This window comes from Electrophorus electricus, chromosome 18 (assembly GCF_013358815.1).
Source record: "Electrophorus electricus isolate fEleEle1 chromosome 18, fEleEle1.pri, whole genome shotgun sequence".
NCBI lineage: Eukaryota > Metazoa > Chordata > Actinopteri > Gymnotiformes > Gymnotidae > Electrophorus > Electrophorus electricus.
In genome coordinates this window covers 15,413,976-15,440,137 of record NC_049552.1, presented here as the reverse complement: position 1 = coordinate 15,440,137, position 26,162 = coordinate 15,413,976, and the positions used below count along the sequence as shown (strand labels likewise).

The 26,162-nt window shown below is 46.4% G+C and overlaps 1 protein-coding gene across 2 annotated transcripts in view; it reads left to right on the top strand.

The window, feature by feature from the left end:
• Nucleotides 1-26,162, top strand: part of tnr (tenascin R (restrictin, janusin)) — a 110,833-nt gene that overhangs the window by 70,045 nt on the left and 14,626 nt on the right. For both annotated transcript variants that reach the window (XM_035536376.1, XM_027011367.2), the window contains 15 exons: nt 893-1,419; nt 2,691-3,167; nt 6,419-6,682; nt 8,019-8,134; nt 9,909-10,059; nt 12,126-12,395; nt 13,064-13,249; nt 14,222-14,311; nt 16,488-16,751; nt 17,514-17,780; nt 20,564-20,683; nt 20,776-20,919; nt 22,882-23,001; nt 23,616-23,759; nt 25,391-25,521. In XM_035536376.1, coding sequence (XP_035392269.1) covers nt 942-1,419; nt 2,691-3,167; nt 6,419-6,682; nt 8,019-8,134; nt 9,909-10,059; nt 12,126-12,395; nt 13,064-13,249; nt 14,222-14,311; nt 16,488-16,751; nt 17,514-17,780; nt 20,564-20,683; nt 20,776-20,919; nt 22,882-23,001; nt 23,616-23,759; nt 25,391-25,521 — 3,222 coding nt within the window. In that variant the 5' untranslated portion in view covers nt 893-941. The remainder of the gene's footprint in view (nt 1-892; nt 1,420-2,690; nt 3,168-6,418; nt 6,683-8,018; nt 8,135-9,908; nt 10,060-12,125; nt 12,396-13,063; nt 13,250-14,221; nt 14,312-16,487; nt 16,752-17,513; nt 17,781-20,563; nt 20,684-20,775; nt 20,920-22,881; nt 23,002-23,615; nt 23,760-25,390; nt 25,522-26,162) is intronic.

The following is a 26,162-nucleotide window of genomic DNA, read 5'->3' as shown; positions in this document are numbered from 1 at the left end:
AGGAGCTGGGGTTACTGTGCTTCCAGAAATTGATTTGAATCTTTATTCAGAGTGGAGTAACAGAATGCATTGGACTAGTTCTGCCCCACATGTGCTGTTTGGTGAGCTCCTCAGCACTCTGCACAACTTGGTAAGGACACTCATGCAGAACTCTGTGTGTGTGTGCGTGTGTGTGTGTGCGTGTGTGTGAGTGAGTGTGTGTGTTTGTGCTCAGATTTTTTGCTCCGCTGCTTAAATGGTGATAAAAGTCATGAATGTGCAGAATAGTCAAATAAAGATGGAAAATGTCACAGTTTATATACAGTCAAATAATAATAATAATAATAATAATACAACAATAATAATAATACAATAATAATATTATAATAATTATAATATAATGGATATAATAATAATGTATGCAGTAATAATAATAATAATAATAATAATAATCACAGTAATAACAATAATGATAATAATAATAATAATACAATAATAATATAATATTAATAATAATGTATATAATAATAATAATAATAATAATAATAATAATAATGTATGCAATAATAATAGTAATAATAATAATAGTAATAATACTACTACTAATAATAATCTGTCCCTGAGCAGCAGGTGCTAGCATCCTCTTCCTCAGTCCCTATCCTTCGTCAGTCTGCTTTTGCCCTCAGTACGGTAAAAGAACAGATTACAGGCCTATGACAAAATCCCCAAAGCTCTGGAGAATAAATGCGCTATAGCAACAAGTTATTTTGGTCGCCTTCCCTTTCTGGATTACTCAAAAACTGCGGTGTGAGCCTCACAAACTTTTGAAATGACAGGATTAACCTACTGTGGAACCGCATGCTGAATGGAAGTGTCCCACTCACTCCCTAAAATCACCCTCTTCGCTTCACAGCTCCAGGCCCAGCCAGCAGTGTGTGTGAGACCCTGCGCGTCGAGCCGAGATGTGCATGCGCACCATGTTGCCGGAGGCTTCTCTGCTTGGCCTGACTCTGCTATTTCTCGCTGTCCCTGCCACACCGAGCCCTGACGGCAAACTCGTCCGCACCGCAAGGGTCAGGCGGCAAACGTCCGACGGCGGCGGTCTCCCTGGCAACCAGAGCCAACCCATGGTCTTCAACCACGTGTATAACATCAACGTCCCCCTGGAAGCCCTGTGCTCCGTGGACCTAGACGCCAACACGGGGCCTGAACCAAAGGGCCCGGCCTGGGCGGACAAGGCCCCGGCAGAGCACGCGGAGCAGCCGATGGACTCGGAGAGCCAGATCACCTTCACCCACCACATCAACATCCCCATGCAGACATGCGGGTGCCCCGCCTCAGTCGCACTGCTGCAGCTGGTCAGCAGAATCGAGACGCTGGAGAGGGAGGTATCTCTGCTCCGCGTCCGGTGCGGCGGCGGCGACGAGAGCGCCTCTCTAGGTGAGTCACAGCCGCGATTACCCAGACACGCAGACGCCGAAAACCTTCCGGAGCGGAAACGCCAATTAACTTAATGGAACCAGTTTACTTAATGGAAATCACTTTGTGGTAATTATTTTTCTTGACTTACAGCTAGGTTTGAGGGAACCATGCGCGACGTGTACGCATAATAATAATTTGCACAACGTTTTCGACACTTTGAGACATAACTGAGCGCTGAAATAGGAATTCATAAAGATGATTACAGCAGGTCTGTAATGTCTGTAATGTCAATCGATACCACCAAGCCTAACGCTGCCTTTCAGTCTACAGCCTTAAAAACCGAAGTCTTTACGAACGTGAGGAGTGTGGTACAGTGATCCATCTCTTATTCAACTGGATCACCTGCACAAACCTCAGTTAGGCTTAGATCTAGATGCACTGCCTGGAAGAAGCATGCGCCATTTACCCAGCATTATTTGAGATTTATCCTGCCTTATTTTATTCAGCAGACAGAAAGGACAGAATTAATATAAAGGCCCTGAATTAGAGTTTAGGGATCGCCTTCCGTCTCTTTTCCTGCTGGTGTGTGTCTTCATGGCTAAATAGAGGAGTCTACCGAGACACCGGCGTTGTGGACGATGTGGTGTCACGCTCGTTTAACGTCTCCGAGGTGCACTTTGGAGGATGTGCACCTGCACGGCAACCTGGCGGAGGCCCGCAGGGGTAGTGGAGCCGGCGGAAGGCGCAGCGTAGGGAGGGCGACGTCACGCTGAACTAAACAAACGAGGCCGAGTAGGAGGTTACTGAGATTCTTGAAGGTTGTAGGAGATTGTTGCAAAGGTCTGTCCCCCCCATTCGTTTAGGGTGGAGCTAACGCATTCCCAGGTGTTTCCGGATGTCAAGGAAGAAGCGAGCAAGTGAAGCTATGTTTGCTCGTGCTAATGACATTGCAGCATGTCGTATCACTTGTGAATTGGTGGTTCTGGGTCATCTTCTGTTTAGATTGAGGAAACTGTGAGCAATGTCGTCACTGAACACCAGACACTGGCAACATGCAGTCGGTATATCACACCTGTGTTGTACTGCAGGTCAAGTTATATCGCACCGGAGTTCTGCTAGAGATTGTCAGGTATATCACACCTGAGTTCTGCCACAGGTCAGCAGGTATAATTTTCCCCGTGTTGTCTAGTATGTCACCTGCTTTCTGTTTTCAGCGGCAGTTTGGCAGGAATGTCACACTTATTTTCTGCTGCAGGTATATCACACCTGTGCTCTGTTTTCCGTCTCAGGTCACCCGGAGCCCGATTCCCAGTGCGGCCGTCATGGCACCTTCAGCGTCGACATCTGCGGCTGCGTGTGCGAGGAGGGCTGGACAGGAAAGAACTGCTCGGAGCTGCGTTGCCCGGATGACTGCTCCGGACAGGGCGTGTGCGTGGAGGGCGAGTGCATGTGCGACCGGGACTTCGGAGGCGAGAACTGCTCGGAGGCGCGTTGCCCCGGCGACTGCTCGGAGCGCGGCCTTTGCATCGACGGCGAGTGTGTGTGCGAGGAGGCCTTCGAGGGGGAGGACTGCTCCATGGGGAGGTGTCTGAACGACTGTTCTCACCAGGGCGTCTGCCTCAACGGCACGTGCCACTGCCGCTCGGGGTTCCTGGGAGAAGATTGCTCCCGCGTCTTCTGCGCCAACAACTGCAGCCAAAAGGGCGATTGCAGGGCCGGATTCTGCTTGTGCCAGGACGGCTATGCGGGGGACGACTGCGCAGCAGGTCAGAGGCTCTCGGCCACACCTACTAAACCCTGAAACAGCTCACCATACATTTTGAATGTCTTCCTTAATTATGCAACGATGCTCGGATTATCCTACAGCAACATGTAAGCTTTCAGAAGTTGTGAAAAATAATTGCTGATCACTATAGTGTTCCAGAAATACTGCCACGAAATTCCTCGTAGATTCGGCTTGCCTCATTGCCAGCCAGGCAATTCTAAATCCGCTCACTCTTTCTTGCGGAGCACAGTGCAGCCTGCCAGACAGACATTTCCAGACATTTCCCAACATGCGAACTTGGAAAGCAGAACGCTCCTTTAAAGCCCAGACTTCCCGTTGGCTGGTTCATTTTAAACATTGGTCTAGTCTCTGTCCTGAAGCCGGAAGCCTGTTGTTGGAGACAGAGTTGGATGTGTACGTGTGAAATGCATTATGGGTAGTGAACACATCCTGAAGGCGTTCTGTCCATTTCTATCTCCGTGTCTTAACAGGCACTTAGTGATACGCTGACTGTGTCAAAACAAAATGCAACGTCAGCGTTCTGTCCACTTACTGCTCTTCCGCTAGAAAACAGTAAATAAATAAATAACACAACATGGGGTTGGTGGGTTTTTTCAATGTTATTTGAAAGAAAATTAACTGACCTTTTTAAGGAAGATACTTGTAATGATTACAAAGATATTTTTCTGTGACCTCCTTATTCTTAAGAATGTTAAGGTTATCTTTAATGGTGAAACATGCGAACACGTCTTACAGCTCACACACACATACACACACACATACACACACACATACACACACACATCACACACACATCCCATCGCCAATGCAGCTGGCTGCTGTATCTGACAGCTGGCACCCACTAGCATTAATTCGTCTGAAGTCCCTTCCAGGGCGGCGAACGTGCCCCCGGGCTGAGGCAGTTCGTGACCCGGCTCGCCCGCATGTGGCAGTGCCCAGTAAAGCCTCCTTCGGCAGACGCCAGCGTCTCCATCAAGTGGCAGCATGGAGATTTGAGAGACAGGGCAAGTCATGTTAGCGATCGCGCTTCAGTCAGATCTGTTTGCAGCAAAATTGCTTATTTCACTGCAATTAGGAGACCCGAGTGTGGGAGGGGGTCCACATATACAGAGCTGGGCGCTTTAATTCTTCCAGCATTCACAGGTTCAGAAGTTGGTTTACTAAAGAGAAGGTTTACGACAATAGGGCTTTGCCTTCAATTATTTAGCCCTGTTTTCTCATTTCAATAGACCAGAAGGACTATAGGGGGGACATTTAACATTCAGACATGTGACAGTGCACAGCACAACAATTCTGTGAAGTGAGAGATGAATTAACTTTGAAATTCAAACAGAATAAATTTGCGTTTCCCAAGCTAGGCACTAGGGCCAAGCTATGGCATGTGTGTGGACTGAAAAACGCTGGTATTTCTAAAGCTGACTACGGTCAACAAAGTTTCATAAGGACCAGGGATTCATTTTTTTAGGTGCCAAGGTGCCTTAAAGTGCTGGTCCATGTCTCAGAGTTCCTCATCTCCCCTTCCTAACAGAGCCGTCCGAGATTTAGCTGTCCAGGATCTGGGAAATAAACGTGGCACTCGCTAGTCTCCACAGATACATCCATACCTGCTGGACACTGCTGAGGCGATGTTAGGCTGGACTGGTGTGGTGTTTGCTGCAGCTACCTCAGTCACACCTTGTGGTATTTCCGTAGAAATCACATAACTGAAGGGGATCCAGCAGCTGGACACTAACTGTGTCTCTTCTTTGTTTCTCGTTTTGTAGAAATTAGCAGCTCTACCTCCTGATGCAGACAACCACATAACTCCGCCTCCAATTAGAATTAACTCCACCTCCAGTTAGTCTGAACTCTGACTAAAATCAGAGTAAACTCCGACTCCAGTCAGAATTAACTCCGTTTTTAACGCAGAAAGAGACGCCTCTTCCTGCGTCACACACCAACCCGCTGTAGTTCGGGTCTCGGTGCTGGCAGAGAGCTGTGTTTGTGGTTTGCCCTGCTGGAGAGTGTGTTTGTGTGTCCGTGTGTCGGCCTCAGCCCATGACTTGGGGCCCACGCTGCTCTACGGGGGGAGTCCTGGTTGTTCAGAGCTCCCACATCCACTGGTTTAGTTCCCATTAAAGATGTTCTCCTCCCACCTGAACTTGTCCAACTGGGTCTTACTTTGCCTGAGTTTGCAAAGTGCATCCAGTCAAGCAGCTGCCAAGTCCCAGGCTGTCTGCCGTTCCTCCGCGGTGCTCGGTCAGAAAGAACGACTCCGACACGCCACTTAAAGCAGTACAGAGAGGACAGTGGAGTAGGACATTTGGCTGAGTGTGTACCGAGAGACCCCTCCCCCTCCCCTTTGAGGGGTCGCTGGAGTAGGAGGAGCAGAGAGGGCAACTGTCAGGCACATGGGGAATCGCTTTCTCACATGTACAGTGTCTCCTGGGGGCTTCTCACCGCCCCCCACTGAGACAGAGGAATCTGCTCTCTCTCTCTCTCTCTCTCTCTCTCTCTCTCTCTCTCTCACTCTCTCTCTCTCTCTCTCTCTCTCTCTCTCACTCTCTCACTCTCCCCCTCTCTCTCTCTCACGAACATTGCCAGCACTGCCATTCCACAGCTTGGGTTTATGAGAGGTTGGATTTGCATTTCGTAATGTATCGCCGGCTTTATGGAGCAGTGCGGCCAGATGCACCTGAGAATAACGGCGCGCTGCCTCTCACTCTCCGTCACAGATGGCCGGGTCCCACGTTGCTAATTAAAATGACCTCTTTCTGATCCAGCCCCAGATACACACTCACACATTTCAGGAGAACAATGAAATAAAGATAAATCAAGATACAGAAAATAAAACACAAATGAAAAGATCAAAACAAAGTGTCATGTATGATAATGCTAGAATATTCCAGTTTCAAGTGCACAAATGGTGATTCATTCTTTACACCCCTCATATATAAATGTTGAATAATAGAATTGCTGTTAGGATAGAAACTGTTTCTGTTTTTACTAGATAGTCTATCCAGAGTTACTGACATTTGTCAGTAGACAGCAGGTGTGTACAATATTCCATATTTCATACACCTAAATAGCAGGATGAATCGAACAAGGTTAGCTGATTAAAATACCATTAGCTGTAAATCAAATGTCATCTCACCATTTTAAAGGTTTACATTTCACTCTGTCCTTAGTTTAGTGTAAGAAAACAAATTTGTATGATTCGCCAACACATTTCCCCCTTTTCTGTCTCCACAGTGGCATCACCTATGAATCTGCGGGTTCGAGGAGTGACGGAACATACCATCGAAGTGGAGTGGGAGGGGTCATCGGTTGTAACGGACTACCTGATCACTTACATTCCCACAAGCCCTGGTGGTGTCCAGATGGAGTTGCGGGTTCAAGGAAGCGTGACCAATAGCAGCATCGGGGATCTGGAGGCGGGTCTGGAGTACAACATCAACGTTTACGCCGTGATTACCGACGTGATCAGTGTCCCAGCGAGTATCCTCGTCTCCACCTGTGAGCGTCCCTCCACACACACACACACACACACACACACACCCGTGAGTGTGCCTCTCTGCTGCTACAGGATATGACTCACTTTATAGAACACCACACACACACACACACACTCGCTTGTACACACATACACGCACACACACACAAACACAACTGGCTTTCTTTGCCAACAGGATATGATTAAATGACTGCCACCTGCTGGGTGCCATTGCCAGACAGGCAGAGTGCTGAGGGGCACTTCACTCGCAATCCTGCCTGACAGCCATGTACAGCAAAAAAACACCAGCCAGGATAACACAGCACACCCCTCATAGTTAATAGTCCAAAAACCAGTCCAAAAACCCAGTATTAACCAGTACCAAGTAAGCCCCAGCCACGTGAGACATTACAGTATTAACCAGTACTGGGTAAGCCCCAGCCACGTGAGACATTACAGTATTAACCAGTACCGGGTAAGCCCCAGCCACGTGAGACATTACAGTATTAACCAGTACTGGGTAAGCCCCAGCCACGTGAGACATTACAGTATTAACCAGTACTGGGTAAGCCCCAGCCACGTGAGACATTACGGTATTAACCAGTACCGGGTAAGCCCCAGCCACGTGAGTTATTGCAAATAATTTAATCAAGAAAACAGCCACAAATTAAATGTGAAAGGAATCACACCGTGTAATTGGCATCTGGCTGTTATCAACATGAGCTGCTCCTGCTTATATTAACACCAATAATCACGGATGGCTGATAGGATTTAGACCTACGGACTGAGAGTGAAGAGAGGACAGAAAGATTAGGAAGTGACGTGTTAAAAAGACTCTAAAATATTTTTTTATTTCAAGGTACTCAGTAAGCACCATATGCAGTCATACTTTCATTTAGAATATACTTTTAGGAATCTGACACTATGTTATATTTTCTTGGGCATATATCCAGAATTGCTTCTGATAAACCACTGCTTCATAAAATTGTGGCACTATTGTTCTGAGCTCTATGTTTGATGACAACATTCTCAGCAAGATTTGTTTACAATATGCTTTACTTGTGTTTGTTTACAATATAAAGAATATTGTAGGTTTGTCTGTGTTTTATGGGCTTGGCATATAAACCCATCTATAAAGGTTTATCAATGCATGGGTGGAAATTGCATTTGTTTGTAGCATTTGCTGGAGACTTGTTCAAGTATATGCCATCTACCAATGTTCCTGAACCAATTCTTTCACATTGGTCTCCTGTTCTGGGAAAAATGCGGGAGCATAGTGTTTCCTTTCCAGGCAGTAATGGTGATTTATTGAGCTTTCTCAAGATGGGAGCCAATGACACATCAATCTTTGCTTTCTAGATCTCTCGAATCCAGATGGTTTGTCCTTTAAATCCATCACGGAGACGTCGGTGGAGGTCCAGTGGCAGGCCTTCGACCACGTGTTTGACGGCTGGGAAGTGAGCTTCATCCCCAAGGTAAGGCTTCTCTTCGGGAGCTCCACCGTCCCTCCGAGCCCTTTCCTACCGTTCCAGTGCTTACATGCGCGCAGCGTTATTGCCATTCTGCAACGTGGGTTGAACTGAAGTCCGCGTCTGCCCAGGGCTGTCTGTGCCCTTTTGGTTGGTGATAGATTACCGCCCCACACAAAACAAGCGTCAGCTCACATATTTGTTTGCCGCATAGACTGTGCTTTTTAGCTTGTGTGTGTGTGTGTGTGTGTGTGTGTGTGTGTGTGTGTGTGTGTGCGTGCGTGCGTGTGTGTGTTTTTAACTGCCTGCATATAATTAATGTGAAACCGAACTGAAAGGCATAGTAATGCACACCAAGGCTTTCATGGTCACCTCCTTTGTAAAGTGCAGGAACAATGAGCCTCGTGTGCCATTTGCCAGAGAGGAAATCTCGCAGTCCTCGCCTCCTCTCAGCTGGCCACGGAGCCGACGTTTGTGCTTCGTGCTTCGCTGAGGAGCAGCGACGTGACAAATGACATTACAGCGCGCGGCCCGCTTTTGGAGACGCACACCTGTCACCCGGAGAACAGCAGGCGGGAACCTGTCTCTCTCCGTTAGAAAAATGTGTCTTTCTCCCTTTGACAGGACCCTGCTGAGGCTCCGGGGACGCGTGAACCACTGGAGCTGGATATTAATGCCAAATTTAAATACTTTGCCTACCGAGTAAATATTCTCTTTTGGCAATAAGAATAGACAGGTAAAAGGGAGATTGTGTTGCTGGTAATGGCCACCTGAAGAGCTCGGTCTATGGTTTTATTTAGGAAGGATTCATTTCTAAAGCAGGTTGGTGCCTGGCCAGTGGACAGTCTAGTCTGAGAGCCCATAAAAGCAATAATGCCGTGTTTAAAGTTGGTCAAACTTTCCCTTTAATTCGCTCTCCAAACGTCAGCCTCTTTAAACTCCCACTCTCTCAGCCCCTGTCTGGGAGAAACGCGCTTTCGCTCCCTCAACGTTTTACAGAACCTGAGCTTTAGATGAAAGACACCAGAATAAAAAAGAAAATACCATGGAAACAAAGTCGGGAGCTTTGGAGAGGATACCTGGTGACTACAAAGGAGTGAGGGCTCTTCAGTTTTCCGTGGATGAGGGGAGGCAGGCAACAGAAAACGTCCAGAGAAAGGAGCCCCCCATCCCCCCAACCAGAGAAATCGCATTAGGGGAGGTAGCATTCACTGAAGAAGGCTCGCGACTAAAAGGTAGCATAAGCATTCTTGATCTTCCACAATATCGTAATGGATTAGCTCGCAGGGGGGGGGGGGGGGTCTTCAAAGAAACAGGGCAGAGCTGGTCTCCTCCAGTGCAGTTACTTCATTTCAGACGTATAGCAGCATATGGTTGTGAGCATTTTGGCTGAAGTTATGCACAACAGTTCCCTGTAAACAAGAACAAATACTGGAGACGATATTTCGGTCTTATGGGCAAATGTTTCGTCACACAAGAACCTGGTCAACACCCCCGACTGGGGCCACCCGAGTGGGCCCAAGCCCTCAACTTGTCTGCTCATTGTTTACTGCCTGGTTCTCTGCCCCTTGATGTTGTGTTGCACGATCAGGGTGGCAGACAAATGGCTGATGCTTGGTGTGTGTGTGTGTGTGTGTGTGTGTGTGTGTGTATACATGCTTGGGTTTGTGTGTGTGTGTATGTACTTGTGTGTGCATGTGTGTATACGTGCGTGTATGTGTATCTATATGTTTGTATGCATGTGTGAATGCATGTTTGTGTGTGCGCGTCTGTTACCAAGGACAACGATGGAGGGATGACAGCTCAGCTTCCCAGCACTATCCGGTCCTTTCACCAGACGGGTCTGAGACCCGGGGAGGAGTACACAGTCAGCCTGGTGGCACTGAAGGATCAGGGCCGTAGTCAGCCACTCACCACCACCATCACCACACGTGAGCGCACCTGCTTGCCGAGCCGGTTTAGTGCTTATGCTTAAACATGACCCACTTTGGGCTCCAAGGACATCTTTGAAGTGTGGGGGAGAGAGAGAGAGAGAGAGAAGAGGGAAAGAGACACAGAGACAAAGATGCTTGTGTGCGTGAGTGTGTGTGTGTGTGTGTGTGTGTGTGTGTGTGTGTGTGTGTGTGTGTGTGTGTGTGTGTGTTTGCACGCGTTTGTGTGTGTGTGTGTGTGTGTGTGTGTTTGCACGCGTTTGTGTGTGAATGTGTGTGTGTGTTTGCACGCATTTGTGTGTGAATGTGTGTGTGTGTGTGTGTTTGCACGCATTTGTGTGTGAGTGTGTGTGTGTGGGGGGGGGGGGGTTGTAATAAGCTGGGAAGTGTCACATAGCTTCACCTAATGCAAAACGTCACCTTGATGTATTAGCAGGTCTGTCAGCAATTATGCATTAAATGTAAACTTCACCCCAGAATTCAACCTCTGCAGATAGAATGATTAGGTTCAATTGAACCTTTCCAGAACAATCAAACTGTGTATCTGCAGTGAAAATGTCATTAATTTCAACCAAGCCTCATTGTCAAGCATAATTAAAGGGGAATTAATTATGTATGGGACACCATTAATATTTCAATATGTCCAGTACAGATGCCCTATTGGAAGAGATAAATCTGGATGTCACTTATTTATTTATGTGTGCAAAGATTTATCTTCGTCTGTAACAGCTGGGTGGAATGCTCTCTTAAAAGAGACATTTCCGTGTCTGACGACTGGACACAGCCGTAAGGAACTGCCTACTTTACAATTACTTACAGTGAATGTAGAAGTGGAAACCGGTGAAGTTAAATTGTGCATCAGATTCTGTTCATAAACCTGGTTTGGGCCTGTTTTATTGGTTCTGTGTACAATATGTCTGTAATGTCAGTGATATTTTTCCTCAAAACACAAAATGTAACCACTCTTGTGGATTCTTTCTTCACACTGTGGTTCGAACCTGCCTTTGTGTTTATTGCCAAAGAGCGGAATTATTGACCTCACACAGGCAGTATGTTTAAGACCCATGCCATTTGTCCACCGTCTCTGTGTATGTCCAAAGTCCTTATATATCCAATCAGATCAGTATTTTTATCATTATTCAGAAATAACAAGAGTAGTTGAGAAGTATGAATCCTGGGGATCTGAAACCTCAGATTATCACCTACCGCCTACTACACTACCACCTGATTGGTTATGAAACCTCAGAGATGATTGCACTACACCACCTGATTGGTTACTACATGATTAGTATGCAAATGTTCTCACTGATCCCTGTGAAAACTATGTTAAATATTCCCACAATCCAATTATTTGTTTTAAAGAAAATTGGTCCTTATGCCAGATATGAAATGTATTGGTCATCTAATGTCAAGCACATAGTTCTATTAATGAGATTACTGTTAACTCCAAGACAAAGTTACGCTTAATGTGTACAGTGTTAAAGTTACGTGCTTCTGTAAATGAATGACATAGAACTAGAGGCAGAAAGTTACGCTTGTCTCTGACATTCCCAGTTTCCAAACCCTCATTCTTCTTTAAATTAAGCCTGGTGCTTCTTTTAGACTTCACACAATTTCCATGGAAACATTGTAATAATGGGATCTCTAATGAAATCACATTGAATAAAACCCTGTCTTTGTAGCTATTTTTGGTGCTATATATCCAATAAGAAATGTCAGGTCTGTGGCTCAGGGCTATCTCCTGGTGAGAAAAGTGTCTTAAGGCAGATTTCTATCTCCATCTCCTGATAAGAACAGGGTAAAGTTATGCCACACGCCTCTTTAGTCACTGTGACATTTATTCATCGCAACAGTCCCAGTGCATACATCTACTCCACAAACAACCCAAATACTGAGACGTAATCCTTATATAATCCTGCAAATAGCTCTAATAAGTGTTATTTCCTTACAGGACACATCTGAATCATACAAATATCATCTATATTAATGAAGTGTGTAATGATCATGGCTTATGACCTGTAGTGTAATTTTTGTGTTGTTATTTCCGTACTCGATCCCTTCCCCAGTAATTGACGGGCCAGCGCAGCTGGTGGTCCGCGACGTGTCAGACACGGTGGCGTTCGTGGAATGGACGCCGCCGCGCGCCAAGGTGGACCAGATCGTCCTGCGTTACGGGTTAGCGGGCACGGATGGGCCCAGGACCACGTTCCGCCTGCAGCCCACGCTGAGTCAGTATTCACTGCAGGTGCTGCGGCCCGGAGCCAGGTACGACGTGTCCGTCAGCGGGGTCCGCGGGGGTAACGAAAGTGATGCCATTTCCGCACAGTTTACCACAGGTGAGCCACGCACGAGAAACATTTCTTATCACGCGCTACACACACACACACGCACACACACACAGATCAGACATTTAATTCTACTTAAGGACTTTACGGATCGCATTATACACAGACACAGTGCTGTCACAAACATCTACCCTCAAATATTTCTTCATTTGCAATCAATTTTTAGTTATGCTTTTTTTACTTTTATAATCGATTACACTGCAGTCATTAAGAGAAAAATTAATTTATAAATAAAACCCATGCCGGTGTAGACTTACTGCAGACATGAACCGCATCCCGTAATATCAGACTGTCTGTGCGCGGTCATCCTTTATAACACCGATGTAATAAATATTATGACCTTCAAAAGGAAACGTATTGAACAGTGCGGTCGTATGAAGGGAGGTAAGTGTTATTGCTGCTATGACAGACAGGTCAGAAACATCCCTTTTAATATAGAGTGTGTAAACAAAGAGCTATGCAGTTATACTGCGGTTTACTGAAACACTCATCACGCGGTTAATCTAATATCTTCACTTGTTTCCTCTTTCTTACTTACGCCTGCCTGTAAATTTCATTCAGGATGAACAAGTCCTTTAAACCCTGTGACGTGCTGAACCCAGCGGGTGAGGTTCGCTTCCAGGTGGCATGACTCTTCTCAGTCCTGTCGTTTTCCTCAGAGATTGACGCCCCCAAAGACCCGCGGGTGGTGTCAAAGACGTCCACCTCACTGGAGCTGGACTGGGAGAACAGTGAGGCAGATGTGGAGGGTTACCAGGTGGTGTACAGCACGCTGGCTGGAGACCAATACGACAGAGTGGAGGTCCCACGTGGCAGTGGGGGCACCACCCGTATCACGCTCACGGGTGAGCATCGCTCCACCCAGAACAAAACCCCATCCATATCACAGACTGGAAAGTATACATTTGCCTCTCATGGATGTGTCTTTACACTGTAGTCACTGATAAATGTTCAAACTACTGTTAACATTAAAGAGGGAGTTCATCCAGTTATTTGTTATAATCTCCTGGCTGGTGAGTTACAGTAACATTAGATAATCCTTCAGCTAATGTCACATTCAATCCACCATCTTACCTTACGTAGCATTCCCATCCAGGATGCGACTGAATGCGCTAAACAGCCTCGAGCAAGTTTTAGGCAGGGATTCCTATAAACTCCAGCTTCTCACACAGAAGCACTCTTCATGGATCCTGTACCATGCACCTTTTTGTGTGCACTCCCTGGTATCACCCTCTAAGCACACTGGCACTGAGATACGAGTTTTCCTTGCTGCGGATGGACCATCAAGTGCCCTTATGACCGGACTGCAAGCTGAACATATCCTGTGGTTACATGTTTAAAATTTGAGTTATGGGACAATACTGCGCAACAAAAGCCTTTAGAGAGATTCTCTTGGATTCGGGAGGGTGGGTATTGATATCTGCCTCCCTCGTTAGTAGAGAATCAAGTGCTGAGCTCTAGTTTTTTGATTAGTTATGCGATTTATAAAGCATAAGCAATACATCAAAAGACAACACATTGGACTCCTGGGCAGGTTCTGCTGTGGTTTTAATTGGCAGGTTGTCATCTGCCTGAAGTTGCCGCTTCCTTTAAAACTCAGAACCAAACATTTCAAACACATTTGGGCTCTGCGGGAGGCCGGTTCCTCAGCGTCAGTGATGAATTTGTAATGCATTACAATCCAAATACCACATTGTTCTAATTGCTATTCCTCGGAAATTTATTCTGTTTAATATTATAAAGTGAAACTTCTCCTTGGACCACAAATGATTCATTCAGTTTCTCTCTCATGCTCTTAACTGTCCTTCTCTTCTCAGATCTGCTGCCTGGTACCGAATATGGCATTGGAATCTCAGCCCATCTTGGTGCCAAACAAAGCACCCCTGCCACAATGAACGCCAGGACTGGTGAGCAGTCCAAATTTCCAATTATGTTGCAGCTTTCGGAGCATCTCAAGGTATCAAGAATCTCTGAGCAACAGCCTGAGGGGAAAAAAAGCAAAGCAAATCAAAGCAAAGCAAAGTTTATTTATATAATACTGTTTACAACATCTGTTGTCATAAAGCAGCTTTACATAAGTCTGGGTCCAAGCCCCAACAGAGCAAGCCAAAGGCAACAGTGGTGAGAAAAACTCCATCAGGCTGAGAGGAAGAAACACAAAGAGAAAGCAAGATTCAAAAGGGGGCATCTTCCTGGACAACATGTATGCTATGAACACTGGATAACAATAAATGTGAACTAGGATGATAGCAAGTGGGGGATTATACTGACAACATATTCTCTAATTCTGAAGTGTGACATGGCAATAATGTGTCGGTGTCCAGGGCCAGGTCTTGTCAAGGCTTTCCTTCAAGAGGCTTGCAGTAGCAAATGAACTCATGGTGGTAGAGACTGGTCCAGGGACAGGTCGGCAGAGAGGCAGATGGCCACATGGCGGTAGAGACTGGTCCAGGGACAGTCCGTATCACTTTGGCCGACTAGCGAGGAATGTGGCAGCATAACGCATAGAAAGATGTGTGCAGGCAATAATAACTGTGACTATAGCATTGCATGAGCGCAATATTGCTAGCCAAGGCCTGTGCACACAGGTAGGTGTTCAGTCTAGTTTTATAGTGAGTGTGAGCTTTAAAGTGAGACAAAGAGAGTGTGTGTCCGAATCCCGTACTGAGGTAGGAAGTACATCCCATATTTGGGGTGCCTTATACCAGAGTGCTCGGTTTTTTATTGATGGCACAGTCCGCAAGCAAGCACCATGTGATCGATGGGTGTGTGCAGGGTCACGGGGTTCAGTAAGTTCTCTGAGATACAGAGAGGCCAGCTCTTTTACAGTTTTATATGTCATAAGGCATATTTTATAGTAAACATGATATCTGTCCGCAGGACAGATAGAATGGGAGTAAAACCAGAATTGCAGTAGTCCAGCGTAGAGGTTAAGAAAGTCTACATTACATATGTGTGTAACAAAGGAGAGCTCAGATTCATCATCCATAGCCATCTAGATTAAGTGTGTGATTTGAGATCTCTTTTTTTTAGCCTTAGGGCCAAATAACAAGGTTTCAGTCTTGTTTGGATTAAGTTGAAGAAAGTTGTTGCCACCCAACATTTAACTTCTTTTACACATTCTTCTATTTTGTTAAGATCGGAGGGTTTATTTGGTTTGGCTGCATATAGCTGGGTGTCATCAGCATAGGAATGATAGCTAATGCCAGGCTTGCGGACGATGGCACCGAGTGGTAGCGTATGCAGGGGAAAGAGCAGATGGCCAAGCACTGACCCTTGTGGGACACCATACGTAACCTTTGTAAGATCAGAGGATTCATCATTCAGCCAAATTGAGAGTGATTGGTCAAATAAGATTTAAACCAAGAGAGAGCACGACCTTTAATTCTCACTAGATTTGCAAGCCTGTCAGTCAGGATCCTGTGATCTTTGGTGTCAAGCAAGACCAAGAGGCACAAGAACAGTAGAATAGCCTCTGTCTAATAACAACAGTAGACCGTTGGAGACTCTAGACAATGCTGTTGACAAGCCTGAATCCTGACTCAAAGGTTTCAAATCTGCTATTCTTTTGCAAGAGCATTGTTGTATTGAAACCACTTTTTCAAGAACGTTTGTAATAAAGGAGATTTTTGATATAGGCCTGTAATTAGTAAGCTCTGTGTGACTTAGGTTTGGTTTCTAGATCATAGGTTTAATGGCTGCAAGTTTTAAGTTTTAATGTCCTAGGAATAAAGCCAACAGAGAGGGGTGAACTGATTAAAGTGAGGGGTGATTCAGCTATGCTGGGATTAGTCTGAGGAGCTGTGTTTGTGCTGGTATTCCACTGCACCCTTTACTCACACTGAAAACAGCAAAAATGTTCAAAACTGTTTTGTGGAGTTGTGGAATATTCCGTATGTGTAAAAGGTCTGTGATGCCAGTATCAGAATGGAGAAAAGGCCATATGTTCACTATTTAACATTCGCTCATCTGTTAAATCTTGCTGCTATTTTCGCATGAACCTCAATCACGATTATCGGGCTTCTATGGTCATTCCACATCCCAAGATCTTCCTCCTTCTGTTCCGTGTTTTCTCCTCGCCAGGTCTGGATGTCCCCATGGACCTGACAGTCACCGCATCTACGGACAACACCATCTCCTTGCTGTGGGGCAAGGTCCAGGGACCCATCGACCACTACAGGGTAACCTACACCTCAGCCAGTGGGGTGAGCATTGAGCTGACGGTGCCCAGAGATATCAGCAGCACCACCCTGAGGGAGCTGGAGCCAGCCACCGAGTACACCATCACAGTCACAGCCCAGCGGGGGCGGCAGCAAAGCTCAGCTGCCACCATTGATGCCTTCACAGGTAAATCCCTGGAGGCCTGGGGAAGTTGTGCACGATTCTGGAATTGCACGTGCTCCTCATGGGAAGCAGTTGTAACACCAGGCCATGAGGCGTAGCCCACCACTATCAGTATTTGATGTAAAGCCAAATACTAAATTAATTAGGGACCAAAAGAAATGTAAAGACACCAGATCCACCATTTTTTTTCTAGGAATAGATGATTATTCAGTTAAGGTTTGATAATTGCCCAATATGTGTGATATAAAAAAGCTGTGCTTTGTGCAGCAACTGGTGCTGTAATGATCACATTCCTACAGAGGGACAGTGAGATTCATTTTATTGGCTTATCCATTCTGTTCCATTCATTCTGTCTGAATGATTACGCTACGCTATCTGGTTCTATCTATCTATTCTATCTGGCTCTCTACTTCTCCTTAACACACCTTTAAACACCTGCACATCGATACTTCGCTCACCTGCCAGGCAGATGAACTTAGACTCCTGCCTCCTTTTGATGTGATGATAACGAGTCTTATCGACGTCTTTGCTTGCTCATCTCATTTCATCCCCATGCTCATCTCTTTCTGAGATTCTTCGTTGGCCCACCGTCTGGACGCTCAGTTCTCTGCAACTGCTCTCCGTTCCCTTACATCCTGCGCTCGTTCTGCACGCTTCACTTTCATTCGCTGTCACTCTACTTCCATGCGAAGGTTCACCAATCAGCGACGAGTTCAGGTTCTTCCTGGGAATCAGTCATGTTAAACGGCAGTCCTTTGATTGCAGGGCTCCGCCCCGTGAGCCAGCTCTACTTCTCGGACGTGACGGCTGACTCGCTGGCCGTCAGCTGGAGCGCTCCTGCACCACCTGCCGATCGCTTCGACTTGTACTACGGTACCCATGAGTCCAGTGTCGAGTCCGTGGTCATTCTCGATGGATCCAGAACCAAAGCCATCCTGTCAGGCCTGCTTCCTTCGAGGCAGTATGTAATCACCCTAGTAACCATGCACGGAGACACTGCCTCAGAGCCAGTCACCGGCACGGTCCTCACAGGTACTGCTGTTTTGCTCAGCATCAAAAATCCAGTCCTGCATTTTAAACGTTGGTGTCGATGGTTCTTAAGATATTTGACAAACCCACCCATTTAACTCACCGTTTAGACTGTTTTAATGTCACTCATATGACTCGGTCATTCAAATGAAGTGTACAGTATTCTGAGTTTTGTGAAATATCGTGTTGGTTTTAGACATGAGACCACTGACATGGGGCACAGAGAGATGACATTCGGTTCTGGAACAAATAAATAAACACTTTTATGAAGAGTGAAAAATATCAGAAACTCACTGACATCACCAAGGACGCCACCACTTTGGTTCCAGAGTTGAATCCAGGGTAACATCGTGTGAGCTGCTTGTGAGAGAATGCAGGTCAACTAGACAATAATCAAACAAACACAAGCAAATGTCAAATTCATCTCTGAAAAGAATAACACCACAGCTGGTGAGGCAAGGCAGCATCTGCTCAGGCTGTGTCACTAAATACAATGGCTAAATAAATAAATAAATAAATATATATATATATATTTCTTTTCATCTTGAACCACATGGCCTTCACTGCAATATATTTGGTGAACAGTAGACAAGTGTGGTGGTCTAATGTCATAAGTGACCGCAGTGGCCGCAGCAGACAAACCCATTTCAGTCTTACGTCAGTATATATTCTGAGTTGAAAATAAATAATTGTATAGTCTGAGCATATAATAATGAAGAATCTTCTGATTCTGCTTGTCGATTGCTTCTGCGATAAATCGTTTCTCCTCTCCTGGCCCCTAGCATACGCTGCTCTGAACTCCCCAGCTAATTACCAAGTAATCCGTGCGTTTAAAATGACAACACTATGGAGGGTTAGCTTTGCCTGGGGAAAACCTCTGACGTCAGGCTTGCCTTTCTCCACAAAGCGACGAACAACGAGCAGCTCTTTGCAGCTTTCCGACTGATCTGAGATCCTTTTTTGCGGCCAGTCCTCCGATGCGTTTATGCATCTGTTTTAAAGACGTGTCAGCACGTTTTGATAACAGATTTCTAAAATGGCTTTCTAATGAATTTTAAATTAGGTCGTTTTAAATTAGAAACCCCTCCACCCCACCCCCAGGTGCAAGTTTCTTACAGAAAAAGTGTTGATTTTAATAGGTTTAATTTTATTGTTCGGAACGCTATCCTCATTAAAACTCCCCATGGCAGCCATGGCGTGTTTTTTATTTTATCCTTTTTTGTCTTAATGAATTCAGCACGGTGTAACACTCTTCCTAACCTCTGTCTAACTGTGCAGGCGTCAGTAAAGCGTGAGGGCCCGAGAGGCGTGACCCTGTTAACGTTCACGTTTACAGCATGCGGCGGACGCCCTTGTCCAGAGCCGCTTGCACAAGCACCATGTCTTCTGTATCAGACACATGTCTTCATGGCACTATAAACTGGTGCGTGTTAAGAACACTGTCAGGCAATAAACATGTAACAGAAGAGTAATTTTTAATACGTAATTGCATATTTAAGTGCTGAGAGACTGAAAAGGTGAGTTTTCAGGCTTCGTTTGGAGACAGCCGCTGTCTCAGATGTACGGACAGCCAGTGGAGGCTCGTGCCAACACCTGGGTGCCGGGGCAGAGAACGGTCTCGATGGACGTCCTCTTTGCATCTTTACAGACGGTGGTTGGGGTCGAGGCAGCGTGGTGCAGGATGGAGTTTGACTAACGCCTTTCGACGTGTGCGAGCTGGTCCTGCAGCTCTGCTCTGCGGTTGCACTCCGTCCTGCCGGGCAGATTTCAAAGTTGTTGCTGACTAGTCGGATTATATGCGCTTGTCGCGGAGAACACGTGCGTGCGTGCGTCCTTGCTAGCATGTCATCTGGGCAAGGGTGCTTCTGTTTTTCGTTTGTTTTTGTGTCTTGGATGCTAAGCGCTAAAGAACCACTAAATGGATTCGTCTGTTTTTACAACTGTGATTCGCTCTGCAATGGGTTTTTTCTTTCTTTCTTTTCTGTTTTCAGCATCTTGTAATACACAGATGCGTCAAGAGGCCTGGCAGCTCAAGAGACACTGACACAGTGTATTTAGAAGCTGCCAAAAACATTATTCTTGTTATTCCCACCACTGTGTCTGTAAACTGCATTTCAATACAGAAAATGCATTCAGGGTCTGTACAGACTGCCCTGTTGAATGGATAATGATTTAAGATATACATACATGAATAATCACAACTCATTTACTCAGGAACATTTCAGTCCAGAATCATGTAAATGAGGCTGGCAGCCCGTTTATGAATTGCCACCCCTCGTCTGTGAGCTGAATGCATTAATCTAATGAATATGGGTAGGGGTGGAAGGTTTTATTCCTCTTTTTAATGCCCCTGTTCCTCAGTAATGCCAGAAGTCATTATGTTTATTCCCCTTTGATCTTTGGAATAACACACAACCTCATAGTCTGTGTAATTGTTTGCGAAATCGTTCCCTGGTAACCTTTGCTTTAGCAACAGTAAGAACTCTTGGGATAAATAAACAAACCACGAACGGTTCGCTGGTAAAGAACAGCATTCGTTTATAATGCACATGCCCTCATAGACTCTCTATGCACCTCTCGCCCATGGGGTCCTGCAGAAAACAGCCGTAAAACGAGACGAGGGGTTAACGTTGCCGTTAAAGGTTTATCCTCCACTGAAAAGCCAAAGGTCGCTGTGCTAACTTGTCTTCTCGCCGTGTCGGGGGGGGGGGGGGGGGGGGGGGGGGTCGGGGGGGTGTCCAACCTAGATCAGCTGGGTCATTGGCGTGTGGTTGTCTCCACTGCAGGGATGGACGCTCCCAGAGAGATGGCCGTGTCGTACATCACCGAGGATTCGGTAACCGTGTCTTGGCTTCCCCCTTTATCCCCCTTCGAGTACTACAAAATGTCCCACCGCTCTGCCAGAGGTGCCCACATTTGCAGCCAGACTGTACTATGTTTCAGACATGACTGCGAACCGCAGAGGGGTCGACGGTGTTTTTTACGTGTCGTGTCGCAGGTCGAGTGGACAGTGTGGTGATCGATAAAGACGTGACGAACTACACCCTGACCAACCTTCACCCTGCCACAGAGTACGACATCACGCTGAACGCCGCGCGGGGGAGCAGAGAGAGTCAGCCAGTCAGCGCCGTCGTATTCACAGGTGTCGCCGTTTACCCACTGCCGGATCAGTCTTGTTTACGCTGTCACGATTAGGGATTTTCCAGCCCTGGTGCAACAGCCTTCCTCTGTCTCAGACGGAGTGGATGCTCTCCTAACAAACTCTGTTTTTCACGCAAGCTTAAGGCTTAATTTGTTTGAAGAAAGTTGTGGTGTATAGGTCCTGTTACAGCACTGAAACACAACAGGGAAAAGCAGAGCTGGAGCTTCTGACATGTTTAGTACGAGCTTAGGCACCTGGACTGCTGGCAGTAAGCTCCGATCTCGCCTCTTGTTGTCAGGGGCGTTTAATATCACAGGATTTTGGATCACAGTAGTTCCAAGATACGATGTGATCCGGGTGCTTTGAGATGAGTATCGCGATGAGTATCATGACCAGTATCACGATGAGTATCGCGACGAGTATCGCAACGAGTATCGGCCAGCCCTCCGGCATCGAACCACTTCTTACAGAAGAAACATAATCTGCAGGGAAATTAGCAGGTTCATTTTAAGGATCCTTTTCGGAGTGGAAATGTATAACTTCAGCTCTAATCCCCTGGCTGTACTGCGTCTCACGCTTTAAGTGCTGGTGTGCTGGCAGTGATATGAAAACACTGACCACACTCAAATGAATTATTAGTCATTATTAATTATTTGTAGGCAAATGCAGAGAGCTGATAATGGCCTATTATTGCAGGATTTAAGTCATGACTTGGCAGGACCGGTTTTTTGGAGGTGTTTTTTTCCAGCCACACATTGAAGGTTTTGAGGTGATAATGAGTTCAAGGCTCGAACTAAAGAAAAGAATTAATTAGTAGTTTCAGGTGGCAGAGAGCATGCATAGGAAAAAAAAAGGCACTCTTACAGTTAATTACGTCTAACATTTTCATATTTTAATATGGCAGATGGTGTTCTCTTAAACCACTGTTCCTCTGCATTTGAACTTGCTGGACATCAAGAGTTTTTGTTCCCACCCTCCTGAAGCTGATAACAGAGTAATGGATTAACATGTTCAGAGGTTTGCAAACTGGCGAAAGGGTACAGAGACGCTTTCAGAAACGTCCAAGCCGCTCGTTAAAAACAGCGTGGCGACTCCGCCGTGGCCAGGCGCGGAGACGAGGAACCTTAAGAGGAAAAAGAAAAAAAAAAACAAGAAACCGGACGCCGGGGCCACTGGGAAACGGTTCGAGAGATGAGGAGTACCTGAGTGTCTACGTAAGCCCTGCGTGTGGAGTCAATCATTGGATGGACTTAGCCTAGGAAAAGGTTGGGTCAGCGAGCCCAGCGAGCGCCCATAAAGGGCAGCGGCTGTAGAGGGTGGAGTCGACCCAAAGTTACCTCTGCCCCAGGACCAGACCAGATCTCAGAACTGGTTCTGGGTGTTGTGAGCCGGATATAGCTGTCCAGAACCATGGCAGTGTTAATATATTGAGAGATCGAGGATTTTTTTATTAGTTTTTTATTGATTGAAAAAAATATCAAGCAGCAATATTTTTTAGTAAAACCTGATGAAAAGATAAAGCTACTAGAAGGACAGGCAGAGCCTTGCTCCTGATTCCTCCCGATGTGATTATAATATCAGCAAATTAGCAGAAATTTCCAGCTCCTTTTCGAAAGGTGGAATTTGTCCTGCGGTGCAGGGACGTGTTTCCTAACAGCGAGACAGATTTGGTGGTGAAGTCTCCTCTCACGTCCTCTCACACAGAGCTGTCCGCGCCCACCAACACTACGCATATTTAACTGTATAACTTTCCCTCCAATCTCAGCTAATTAAGGAAATTGTGATCTTCTCCAGACAGATCATCAAAACAAATTAGTTTCAACCTGTTGAGATTTGCTATGTAAACCTGTGCAAAAATCCTGCAATCCAAGTTTTTAAAAAACAAAAATCTCTGCGCTGTGCTGCTTGTGATTTGATTCCTGTCTATCATTGCAACCTTCTCTCATTTTTCTGTTTTTGCAGCCATGGACATGCCCATGGAGCTTACGGCACTGAACGTCACCCCGCAGGGGGCGCTGTTGAGATGGGTCTCGCCGCTCTCCAGCGTGGATAACTACGTCCTCACCGTCACCCGCAACCAGGGTAGTAGAGAGAGAGAGAGAGAGAGAGAGAGAGAGAGAGAGAGAGAGAGAGCGAGCGAGAGCGAGAGGCAGAGCACAGCATGTCTCCGTCTGCAGGCCTGTATCTATTGCAGCACAGATGATATCTACAGTGCAGCGTTCACAGTACTGCCAGCCAAGTTGCATGTTAAGAGGTGTTTTTTTGTATTGACTCAAGTGCCCCCACACCATGGAGGCTTTATTCTGTTTGCTTGGTTATGGATTGTTCAGGTGCCAGATTTCAAGTCAAGATTGTGCACATAAATATGGACTCTGGGGAGTCAAAGCAAATGTATTGTCTCCTATAACTTACATTAGAAGGTAAAATTACCGGGGTGATATTAGATACACTGCAGTGGGATTTGAAAGTATGTCTAGTTGTAAATACAGCTCTGCTGCAGTTAATTTAACACATAATTTTAGACTTCAGTGTAATACAAGCCTTTAATGAAACGGTTTGACTTCATACCAACTCTACAAAAATGAAAAACTCATTAGCTGCCTTTGTCACAATTCCCTTTGCACGGAACTAACATGAGCCGACCACCTTTCACATGAACTTCACCTGAACGTTAGCGCTGACGTTTCCCCCCGTAGTGACAGCCGACACCTTCCTGGTGGAGGGGACTAAACAGAATCATGAGCTGAGCCACCTGCTTCCCAGCACGGCCTACTCCGCCAGCTTGTACGCCACCAAGGGTCCCCTGACCAGCGGCACCATCGTCACCACGTTCCTCACGCGTAAGTGCCATGCCAAAAGCACACACTCCCCTCCAAAGCACACACAGACCAGTGGAGTCTTTACGCCTCCCCGCCCCTCCCCGACAGGGGCAACAGCTACCGAGTGCAGATGCACCACGGCTTAATTCCTGACCTTGTTAAAAAAAAAATATATATATATATATATATATATACACCAGGAAAATCAAATGGGATCATGGTGGCTTCCACTTTCAGGAGTGTCGGAGCTCGACCTCAACCTCAAACAGCCTTCCAGACGTTTTCACTAGGCCGTGTTGTTTAGAGAAAATTAAGTTGCATGTAAAAGTGTCACAGGCCACCAGCTCCGGCAGCCCTGTTGCAGGCTGCCGGGATCTTGATACAGAATCGGCCTCCGAGATCGGTCGGATTCGTCTGACTTCAAACGACGTTTTTTTGGTTTTTGCTTCTTTGTGCCTAATTTAGTGTCAGGTTCATTTGGAGACAGTTATGCCCCGACAGCACAGTAGGTTTAGACGCTGTGGAGCTCTGATAAAACGCAGCGCCTGAAATGCATCATGGGACAAAAAAAAAAGATTAGGATAAACAACCTCAGGATGTTGGGTAATATATGGACTCCCCTTCTGGGGCTGTCGGGGTGTCAAAAATACGTCATTTTGGCATTTATTGGGGAGCTTACAGCAGCTTAGCAGATAATTGAGATGAAAACACATGACAGATTTGATGCCTCCCCATGGAGGAGTGCTGCTTGTCTCTGGTCTGGACTACTGTACTGCTTTAATAGTTATGGAGATCCAGCCGTGGATATGAATATGTATAGGTTCTCAGGTAGCGTCGGCACCGTCTGAGGTCCCATACAGGAGGACGATGGCGCTGCAGGGCAGCACTATTAACATACGTGCGTGCATGAAGACGCTGAGGGCGCCTCCTGTTGGCACCGGTACGGAAGTGTACATACCCCTCCACGTTCCTCTCCTGTTCTAGTTCCTGCTGGTACAGGGAGATGGTTATTGGTATGTGTATTTTATAAAGAGGGTGCACCATGTACCGCGCGCGACAAAACAATAATGATCCAATCAGCTGCCAACGGGGGCTTGCTGGTTAGATACATCCCTGGCAGAATGCAAATTTTGTATTTGTGTGTGGTGATGGGCAGTTGAAAAGAGAGGGAGAGAGAGAGATAGAGGGGCTTTGTGTGTGTGTGTGTGTGTGTGTGTGTGTGCTGCAGATAGAGAGGCATGCTAATGTAATAAGGGCCCACGCAGAGAGACCAGAAGAGGAGGCAACACCCACCATCTAACTGCCTTCTCCTTTGGAGTGGATCTGTCACTGTGTCACTAGCATACACCCACCTGCACACACACACACACACACACACACACACACACACACACACACACACCTGTGTTTGCACCTTATTTGCATGCTGTCAGTAGGAATGTTGCTCAAGCTCTTCACACACGCACATACACACACGCACACACACACACACACACACACGCACACACACACACCTCTGACGGAGATAAGATGTGGAAAGGTCAGGACATGGGGAACTGCAGATCACATCATCAGGACAGGTAAAACAATTCACCACTGAAGGAAAGAAGGTCAAATCTGGTTTCTCTGATCTCTGACCCTTAAACCCACAGCCATGGATGCACCGCAGAACCTGACAGCCAGCGAGGTCAACCATCGCAGCGCCCTCATTTCATGGCAACCGCCCATTGCAGACATCGATAACTACATGCTGACCTACAGGTCACCCGACAGCAGCCGTAAGGTACGTGGATCCTGGTCCTTGAGTTCTGTGCATGGAGAGCACAGCACACCAGACCCTAGTTCACTATCTCACACTGTAGAGACCACAGCACACCAGACCCTAGTTCACTATCTCACACTGTAGAGACCACAGCACACCAGACCCTAGTTCACTATCTCACACTGTAGAGACCACAGCACACCAGACCCTAGTTCACTATCTCACACTGTAGAGACCACACCACACCAGACCCTAGCCCACTATCTCACACTGTAGAGACCACAGCACACCAGACCCTAGTTCACTATCTCACACTGTACAGACCACAGCGCACCAGACCCTAGTTCGCTATCTCACACTGTAGAGACCACACTGCACCAGACCCTAGTTCACTATCTCACTCTGTAGACACCACAGTGCACTAGAGCCTAGTTCACTATCTCACACTGTAGAGACCACACTGCGCTAGACGCTAGCTCACTATCTCACACTGTAGAGACCACACTGCACTAGACGCTAGCTCACTATCTCACACTGTAGAGACCACAGCGGACCAGACGCTAGCTCACTATCTCACTCTGTAGACACCACAGTGCACTAGAGCCTAGTTCACTATCTCACACTGTAGAGACCACACTGCGCTAGACGCTAGCTCACTATCT